The sequence below is a fragment of the Physeter macrocephalus genome, chromosome 14 (assembly GCF_002837175.3).
Source record: "Physeter macrocephalus isolate SW-GA chromosome 14, ASM283717v5, whole genome shotgun sequence".
Taxonomy (NCBI): Eukaryota; Metazoa; Chordata; class Mammalia; order Artiodactyla; family Physeteridae; genus Physeter; species Physeter macrocephalus.
This window is the reverse complement of record NC_041227.1, coordinates 114,769,660-114,779,659: the sequence shown is the minus strand read 5'-3', so window position 1 is coordinate 114,779,659 and position 10,000 is coordinate 114,769,660. Positions and strand designations below refer to the sequence as shown.

At 60.7% G+C, this 10,000-nt stretch overlaps 1 protein-coding gene across 2 annotated transcripts in view; it reads right to left on the bottom strand.

Moving 5' to 3' along the window:
• The window catches only part of ARHGAP23 (Rho GTPase activating protein 23), a 77,025-nt gene that overhangs the window by 45,147 nt on the left and 21,878 nt on the right, over positions 1-10,000 (bottom strand). The window contains exons 2-5 of one of the 2 annotated variants that reach the window (XM_024130044.3): positions 5,953-6,114; positions 1,778-1,805; positions 335-430; positions 56-134 (exon numbers count right to left, since the gene is read on the bottom strand). In XM_024130044.3, the coding sequence (XP_023985812.1) occupies positions 56-134; positions 335-430; positions 1,778-1,805; positions 5,953-6,114 (365 nt within the window). Of the gene's footprint in view, positions 1-55; positions 135-334; positions 490-1,777; positions 1,806-4,395; positions 4,452-5,952; positions 6,115-10,000 lie in introns of those variants that run through there. The other variant, XM_055089880.1, reaches the window with a different exon arrangement.

The following is a 10,000-nucleotide window of genomic DNA, read 5'->3' as shown; positions in this document are numbered from 1 at the left end:
GGACGTGTGAGTGGGCTGGGGGCTCTCGTGGGAGAAGGGAGGCAGGGGCGCTCACCTATTCTGGATCAGAGCTATGACCTGGGAGTAGGTCTTCCCGATGACGCTCTCCCCATTCACCTTCACCAGCCGGTCTCCTGGGGACCAGGGACAGGGCCACAGGTGAGCAGGCCAAAGGGTGTCAGTGGCCCTACCTGAAAACCCCTGTACCATGTATGGATGACAGTGGGGGACAGGAGCCTCCCCAACACCTGGATCCCAAAATTCCATCCTAACCAGAGGGTAGGGAGAAGAGACCCAGAGCTGTGCGATGAGCCAGGTAACTGGGACAGCTCACCTGTTCGAAGCCCCGCCCTATGGGCAGGGCCATCATCCTTCACATTCTTGACAAAGATGGTGTCCATGGGCTCCAGGCGGTGCCGGGGGGAGGGTCCTGGTGAGCATCAGCCAGGTTAGCTGGGGGTGGCTGCTGAAGGTCACACCCATGCACAGCTACACACACAGGGGACACACACTCAGAGAGTGATCACACTCACACGGACACAAACACAGACCCACACATCCACAGGGGCACGGATGCACAGGATCAGACAAGACAGCACACTGCTGGGAAAATGCAAACACACGGAGTCACTCCTTAAATGGCTCCTGCGTCCCAGCACTGTGCTAGAAAGTAGACTACAACGGATGGACAGACATGGCCCTTGCCCTTCCCGAGCTCACAGTCTAGAGGGGCAGACAGACAGACATGCGCATGCGCGTACACACACACACACACACACACACACACACACACACACACACACACACACGTCACAAGACAAAGGAAGGGTGCCATGAAAGTCCTGAAGATACACAGCAGGGAGGAAAACCCACACGCACAGAGAGTGTCCACACCCAGACCCAAGGAGAGCCAAGCAAGACCCTAAGGCTCACAGAGACCCAGCACCTGAACCTCCCACCCCGCTCCCTTCCCCAGGGTCACGGGACTCCAAGCAGAGGCCTAAGGATCCGGGGATTGGCACTCGGCCCTTCATGACATCACGTTACATCCCAGCAATACTCCTCTGCTGCTAAGTGCTAACTGCTAACTGTTAACTGCCTCCGCCAGAGAAACGGGCCTGCTCTAGGTCAGCTGGCTCCTCCCCCATTACAGGCCTCTGCAATGGGGATTCGGGAAGACAGTGGCCCCATGGTTGCCCAGCAAAGGCCCCAGTGGCAGAGAAGGAAGTCTGCCTGTTCAAGGGGTTCTGTGTTCAATACCCCGGGAAGCCTGGGTTCCAGTAAGGAGCCGTTTGGGAGAGCAAGGGTGACAGCCAGGGGAGTTAGGCTCACATGTGAAAAGAGAAAGACCTCAGGGCCCCCATTATGCCCCGAGAACCCCAGTGTCTCTATCTCCAAGGACAGCCCTTGATCAGCCGCGTACTACCTCCCGCCCCGAGGGCCCTGCAGGCCCTGCCTCTGCCTCCATCTAGGCTGGGAGTAACTCCAGGGCAGGGGCCAGGGCTTAGAAACCTATCTGCTCCCCAGAACACCACTCCCAGCGTGGAATGGACAGGCCCAGAGGAAGAAAACTGCGAGAAAAGAAAGGGAGGACAGAGAGAGTGAGCAGAGGTTTCGAGCGGACACACAGGGAAGAGCCAAGACAGGGGCATCGGTCAAGGGTGGGGGGCGCAGCAGAATCCAGGCTGACCTCGGGGGGAGGGAGAGACACAGAAGCGGGAGGACCAGTCCCAGCTCAGCCCCAGCCCCTGGAGCCCAGCCCCCTGCCACTGCTCACCTCCTCCTCGGCCTCCATTCTCTTCCTCCTGCAGGGAACAGAGGTGGGTGTGGGCCCTGGGCAGCACAGGGGGAGGCCCAGCTCCACCTGGGAGGGCCCCTTCCAACTCCCCCATCCAGCAGCCTCCCCTCTTATCATCTTTCAACTAGCCCAGCAGCCAGAGGGGGTGGGAGGGGTGCCCACGGGGAGGTCAAGCCCCAGGCAGTGTCCCCCGGTAACAGGAGCCCTCTCTCACGCCTGCCGATCCTACCGCATCAGCATCTCAGCCGTCCGAAAGGCCCCAGTCCAGTGGGGGACCCACGACCCCTTCCCCTGGGGAGCTCGAAGCCCAATGGGGGAGGGGCCAAACACACTCACACACAGACAGGACCCAGGCAGACACAGATAAGCAGGCATGACAAGTGCAACCAGTGGCTATCAGCTCTTAGAGAATGGGAGGGAAGGCCTGATTAGAGCCCCTCTGGGAGGGGGTTTTAAGGCAAGTTTGAGGCCGGCTGGGAGAAGGCATTCTGGGTGAGGTGAGTGGAGTATGCTGGCACTTGGTGGCAGAAACAGGACTGGATCAACTGACCTGAAGCAGAGGAGTGTCAACACCAGCAAGTGACAGGAGTCAGACTAAAGCCTTCAGCTTTGAAAGGAGAGAAAGAGGGAGCCAGGGAAGGTTCTTGAGTGGGAGAGAGTAGATGTGAAAATACTTCTGGCATCTAGGTGCAGGGCTAAGAAATGGAGTCGAGGAGACCCACTAGGGAGGCCTCTGGGGTCATCCTGGTGAGTGAGGGGGCGGGGTAGGGCACTGCATCTGGGGAGGAATCAGGAACCAGGGCAAGAAGAAGTCAGAGAGACAGGACAGGCCAGCAGGATGTGGCATCTTCGAGTTGGACAGGACCTTTGGGGTCATCTTGTCTAATCCTCTCTACAGATCATCCATTTTACAGATGACGGGGTGTGACTTGTTCAGGGCCACTCAGAGACAATAGAGGAGCCAGTGCTGGAACCCAGGACTCTTGGGCATCCCAGCCAGGACAGGAAGGCTGCTGGGCTCTGCTGCAGAGCAGTCCCTCTGGCCCTGCCCTCCCGTGCGGGGAGTGTGCCCGCTGATGTGAGCTGCCAGCACAGTGAGTGGGTCGCAGAGGCAGATGGGTGCATTGAGACCGGTGAGCTCCCTGGGGGCTCCCAGCCCTGGGCATGTTCTGGAAAGGGATGGAGCCCGTCCCTGGCTTGCCCTGCCCCAGGGTCTTCCAGCCCCCCACGTGAGCGAGGTCTCTCTGAGGCAGGTCCACCACCCAGTCTAGACCACTCAGGCTGTGTCTGCAGGGTCACCCTCAGAAGGCTTCCCTGAGAGAAGGTGGAAGGGCCAGGAAGGAGGGACATTCTGGAGAAGGAGGGAAGGAAGGACCGGAGGGAGGTTCCAGGGAACTGGGAGGCTGGTGTCCTTGGGCATAAGGGGTGAGGCAGTGCCCCTCCCACACACCACCAGCCCCCAATTATAGCCAGTGCGAAGAGTTTATGCAGGGGCCCCAGACTCAGACACAGGTGTGAGAGCTGCACAGCAACAGGTACACATGAAGCGTATACACAGACACGTGTCTCGATATACACGCATGCACGTACATGACTAGCATACCATGCACGCACGTGTGCATACAGAGAGACACGTGCAGGCACACAGACACAGGCAGAGAAATCCAATGCCTTGGTTCTCTGGCAGGTGGGACTAAGCTCCCCAAGGGAGAGTCCCCCAACAGCTGTGCAGGCCGGTCCCAGCCCTGGGGGAGGGGAGAAACAGGTTCACGGACTCGAGAATAAATCTTTCTCCCCTCCTGCTGGGAGAGAGGTTTCTCCCCTCCTGCTGGGAGAGAGGTGGGGGAAGGGAGCAGGCCCCTCCTTGGGAGCCCTGGTTCCTGCCTAGGCCCCCCTCATGTCTTCCTGTCAGGGACCCCCTCCCCCAGCCCACACCGTGGCTTAGGCTGAGTAGCCCCGGTTGCTGGACTCAGAGAACTTGATGTTCATATTAGGGTTGGAAGGGCCCTCAGGGGTCAAACAGATCAATGCCCTCAGGAGATGGCAGGAGAAATGGGGCCCAGAGAGGGTGAGACGACCCAAGATCCACAGTGAGTTAGGAGTTGTACCAGGACTGGAACCCAGGTCTCCAGCCCAGCCCAGGGCTCTTTCCAGGCCCAAATCTGAGGCCAGCATGGGCCTGGGGCGCTCTGGGAGGGGTCCCGGAGGTGTGTGAGGACAGACTCCCGGAGAGCTCAGGCTAGGGAGAGGCAACTAACCCAGCTCAGAAGCGGCCAGTGGACAAGGGGTCCCCGGAAGCCCATCTCTCTGAGAAGTTGTTCACCTTCCAGAGGCTGAGAGTCGGGGGGGCATCCCAGCTCCCCCGCCTCTAGCTCCTTGCCCCGAGCCAGCCACAGCCCTTTCTCCTAAGAAGACTGAGCCCAGAGAAGGTGGGGGCTTGTCTACGATCACCCCACACAAATGACCCAGCCAGGGCTGCCCCTGCCTCTCGGTGACCCTCTTCTCCAGGCCACAGAAGCACCAAGGAGGGGACGGCACAAAGGAATCCCCCCTGAAAGCTCCCTCAGGCCAGGCCGGCAGGGGCACAGGACGTGTACCTTCAGGCTACAGTGCACAGCGGACTCAGGCGGGTACACGATGAAGTGGCGCAGGGTGAAGCCAAAGCCGTCCTGGAGGCTTTTGTGCAGCAGCAGTGTCCTCGGGCCCTGCCAGGGGAGGGGGCGCCCGGGAAAGCACCCATCTCTTGGGCCCAGTGGCAGCTGTGGGAGCACAGGGAGCCAGGGTGAGACGCCAGTCTGCACGCTGCCTCCTGCAGCCCAGAGGACCTGGGGGGCTGCCAGGTGCACGGACCCTCTTGTGCCCTGACCGACGCCCTGCTCTCCCCTTCCTCCTTCCCTTCCCCCCTCATCAGCCCAACAGCTTCTTCCTCCTTTCTTTCCTCAATCCCCTCACAACACCTTTGTGTCCAGGGAAGTAACAGCGCGGCGAGCCAGGTGTCCATTCAATTCAGTTGGGCCAACGTTCACTGACTCTGGACACACAGCCTTCCTGCCTGGGAAGTGCCTGACGCTGTCTGAGCTCATTCCCGCCTGCTGCCCAATCTCACACATGCACACACGCACACACAGGCAGACACAGACCCATCGATACACACTCATGCAGACAGGACACATCACAAACACCCAGACAAGCACACTCATGTGCAAAGGTGCACAGACACACCGATGAGCACATACACGCTCACTCAGGTAGACACACGCACACAGCACACACAGGCGCAGAGACTGGCACACACGTGCATCCTTCAGTAGCAGCAGCAGGAACAGGTGGGGACGAGGGGAGAAACAGGTTCACGGACTCGAGAATAAATCTTTCTCCCCTCCTGCTGGGAGAGAGGTGGGGGAAGGGAGCAGGCCCCTCCTTGGGAGCCCTGGTTCCTGCCTAGGCCCCCCTCATGTCTTCCTGTCAGGGACCCCCTCCCCCAGCCCACACCGTGGCTTAGGCTGAGTAGCCCCGGTTGCTGGACTCAGAGAACTTGATGTTCATATTAGGGTTGGAAGGGCCCTCAGGGGTCAAACAGATCAATGCCCTCAGGAGATGGCAGGAGAAATGGGGCCCAGAGAGGGTGAGACGACCCAAGATCCACAGTGAGTTAGGAGTTGTACCAGGACTGGAACCCAGGTCTCCAGCCCAGCCCAGGGCTCTTTCCAGGCCCAAATCTGAGGCCAGCATGGGCCTGGGGCGCTCTGGGAGGGGTCCCGGAGGTGTGTGAGGACAGACTCCCGGAGAGCTCAGGCTAGGGAGAGGCAACTAACCCAGCTCAGAAGCGGCCAGTGGACAAGGGGTCCCCGGAAGCCCATCTCTCTGAGAAGTTGTTCACCTTCCAGAGGCTGAGAGTCGGGGGGGCATCCCAGCTCCCCCGCCTCTAGCTCCTTGCCCCGAGCCAGCCACAGCCCTTTCTCCTAAGAAGACTGAGCCCAGAGAAGGTGGGGGCTTGTCTACGATCACCCCACACAAATGACCCAGCCAGGGCTGCCCCTGCCTCTCGGTGACCCTCTTCTCCAGGCCACAGAAGCACCAAGGAGGGGACGGCACAAAGGAATCCCCCCTGAAAGCTCCCTCAGGCCAGGCCGGCAGGGGCACAGGACGTGTACCTTCAGGCTACAGTGCACAGCGGACTCAGGCGGGTACACGATGAAGTGGCGCAGGGTGAAGCCAAAGCCGTCCTGGAGGCTTTTGTGCAGCAGCAGTGTCCTCGGGCCCTGCCAGGGGAGGGGGCGCCCGGGAAAGCACCCATCTCTTGGGCCCAGTGGCAGCTGTGGGAGCACAGGGAGCCAGGGTGAGACGCCAGTCTGCACGCTGCCTCCTGCAGCCCAGAGGACCTGGGGGGCTGCCAGGTGCACGGACCCTCTTGTGCCCTGACCGACGCCCTGCTCTCCCCTTCCTCCTTCCCTTCCCCCCTCATCAGCCCAACAGCTTCTTCCTCCTTTCTTTCCTCAATCCCCTCACAACACCTTTGTGTCCAGGGAAGTAACAGCGCGGCGAGCCAGGTGTCCATTCAATTCAGTTGGGCCAACGTTCACTGACTCTGGACACACAGCCTTCCTGCCTGGGAAGTGCCTGACGCTGTCTGAGCTCATTCCCGCCTGCTGCCCAATCTCACACATGCACACACGCACACACAGGCAGACACAGACCCATCCATACACACTCATGCAGACAGGACACATCACAAACACCCAGACAAGCACACTCATGTGCAAAGGTGCACAGACACACCGATGAGCACATACACGCTCACTCAGGTAGACACACGCACACAGCACACACAGGCGCAGAGACTGGCACACACGTGCATCCTTCAGTAGCAGCAGCAGGAACAGGTGGGGACTCACGAGCCGCAAGGGAGTGGACTGGACGTCAGAGAGTCCACTGAAGGAACTGAGTGGAGAACCGGGTGCGGGGGGTGGGGGGAGACTCTCCGCTGCCCTCTGGCCGCCGCACCGGAATACTTGGGACTCCCCAAGATGACAGGGCAGAGGGTGTCTGAAGACAAGGGTTTGGGGGGCACACGGGTCTGTTTCTGAGGCAAGAGGGAGAAGAGGAGGATAGTGCCTCAGAGGGGGCTCCCTTCAGGTGCCCTGCTCAGACACAGAGAGGGAAAGTGGGTGACAGGAGGGTGTCAGAGAGATGGGTACACAGGGAGGCAGACGGCAGACTGGAGGACATGGGAGTCACGGACAGGCTGCCTAGTGAAAAGCCAGGAGGGCTCCCTCGGGGTGGCTCTTTAACCCCTGATCTCAGGCAGCCTAACCTACCTGGTGCCCCTAACCCAAACCCCTCAAAGGGCAAGAGGCCCCTCCCCCACCCTCAACAGTCCTCACCCCATCATTCCTCCTTGGCACCAGGCAGGAGCCTTCAGCTGCGGGAAGACAGGTGCAGCTGGGTGCAGAGGGAAGAAGCCCATCGGTTTCGGGGTGAGGGGCTCCCACTTCACTACGAAGTTCCCCTGGATTCCCCAGCTCGAATCCGCCACTCAGATGTACTGATACTGAGAAGTCCCTGCGTGCTTCCATCCACCCTCCTGTTCACACATCCAGCAGGAGCAGTTCCTGTGCCCAGCCCTAAGTTAGGGATTTCTGCGTGGGGTGGGAGGCTGGGCTGCATGGGGCGGGAGGTTTGGGGAGGGGATATCCTCAAATCTCAGAAGATTAAAGAAAAACGTAACAGAGGCAATAGGCTTACTTGGTACAGTCCCAGAGGACACAGCCAGGTGGAAGATACAAGGAGGCCGAGTGAAGCTCTGGGCCAGGGAGACCATTCTATAATCACATACATCTGCAAAGCTACCCAGATGAGGCTGTGAGTTCTCTGTCCTCACAAGGGTCCAAGCAAAAGCTGGACAACCCCCGTCCAGGAGGCCTCAGGAGGACTTAGCTGGGATTCTGGCATCGGGCAGGAGGTCCAGTGATGGCCCCTCAGCTCCTTCCACTTGTGGCTATAGTCTGGACTCTCCCACTGAGCCCCACACCCCCATGGGGGTCTGAGGAGCCCAGAGGAGAAAATTCTCTGGGAATTCTGCTGAGGTCTGAAATCCCCTGGATTTCCTGACCTGGCAAGGAACTGATCAGGGAGGGAAAAGGGCCTCAGGGGACCCTCCACTGCCCCCTCCTACCAAAACCCCTGCTCTTCTCCAGTGTGGGGTGCCTCCCCTGCATGCCCTCCACCCAGGCTCTGGGCTGAGGCTGTTCACAGGGCCTATTGTTTTGCTGGTGTCCTGGATTAAGGTTTAAGCCACCAGCTGCCCCAGTGACGAGAAGTGGCTGGGACAGGTCCCCGCACGTCCCCCACCTTTCCCCCAGCACACATCCTGACTGGAGCTGCCAGCTGCCTGGGGGTGCCACTCCCGGGGGTGGTTGGGGGGGTTGGAGGAGGGGCCTGTAATCCAGGGCAGTGGGCATGCCTTTCTCTCTCAGGTCCTCTCCTCACCCAGGCACCACTGGTGCCCCCTCCCTTAGCTCTACGTCTCCCTTTCCTCTTTTCCTTCCTTCCAGTTCTCCTTCCCCCATCCCTGCCAACGAGGTTCCTGAGAATGTCAGTGTGGTAATCCCCTGCCACAGCTACCACACCCCTGCCTGAAGAGGAGACACTGAGGCCCCCATCAGTGGCCAGATTTCGCCGCTCTCCTGTGGGAAGTTCTTCCTTAGGTTTAACCTCAGTCCTTCAATCTATTATACATGCATGTTTCCTCTCCTCTCCTCTCCTCCAATCTGGGACAATACTGGGTCTTGCTCTCATCTTGAGGGGGAGGGAGGTGACAGATGCAGAAACAGAGAAGGGAGCAGCAATGGAAGGTGATTAGATTGGGAAGAGGTACAGTTCACACACATCCCCAACTCTGCTGTCTGAGATAGGCACAGAGACAAGGGGAAGGAGAGCAAGAGGCTCAGAAGACATAGGGAAACCACTGATTAATGCTCCCAGGCCCAGATCTATTTCCAAACACTCCCACTCTCATGTCAGGAAAGAAAGAGACATCCAGAAATACAACTGATGATGGGAGAAGGGCAGGTGACCCCAGGGCCACAAATTAGACAGAACTGGACACGTGGTGGGTTGGCAACACCAGGAACTAGAACCCAGGAGTCCTGCTCCTCCCCTCCCCCAGGAGCATAAAGAGGTCATTGCAGGGAGCACAGCTTTCATGCTGGGCATGGCGCCCACTGTGACTCACGCCCTACCAGCCTGGTCGATCCCAGACATCAGAAAAGCTGTCCCCACCCCCCTCTCCAGCCCTGTCAGTCCTCACCCTGAGATCACTCATTACCTGCTGGGGCCCATTCTGCCACCTCAGCCTCCTTGGCTCGCTTGAAAACCCTTTTGTGTCTCTGCGCCCAGGTCCCCTACCAGGGAGACGGCAGAGTGATGCCCCTCCTGCTTCATTAGGGTACCCCTGCATGGTTCTGACTCAGGGTCACCGCCAGCCCAAACTCTGCAGGATTCCATGTCCTGGCATCTCTTCAAACAACCCTGGTCCCTTCCATCCTTCCACCGCCTATAAATCAAGAGGCTTGAGCCCACTGGAGGCCTCCAGCAGACTGAGGGCTGTAATCCGGCACCCCTGGAAAAGCTCTCAGCCACGAGCCTGCCGCCCTCACCTGCATCTCTCCAGCTTCTCACTCACTCCCCACTCCGGGGGCGGGGATCGGTCCCCAAGCGCAGGGCGCACACAGCTCAAGGAACGCAGGGAGTTGGTGGCCCGGCCTCACCCACCGGGGCGAGGCCTGCCCGGACCCCTACCCCTGCCTCCGACCCCGTTGGCCCCCGAGGCGCTCACCCTGGCCGGGCGCTGCCCGGGCGCGCGGCGGTCGCTGTGGCTGAGGCAGGGCAGCCAGAGGCAGCGCGGCTCCGGGGCGCTGCAATCCACGCCGACGGCGCGCTCCCAGCGCCAGCCCCCGGCCCCCGCGCGCTCGACGCGCCACACCGCGCTGCCCACGAGCGCCGCGGCCGGCGGGGGCCCCCGGGCCCGGCCGCCGCCCCGGCCCCAGCGCGCCGTGTGCCCGGCTTCCGGAGACTGGCGCGCTGCGCGGGGGCCGGCGGCCGCTCCTCGGCGCCCGGCGGGCGGCGTCCTCGGCCCCCCGGGCGGCAGCGGCGGCGGGGGGCGGGGCCCGGGGGGCCCCGCCCCCCCCCCCGGGCGCCCGG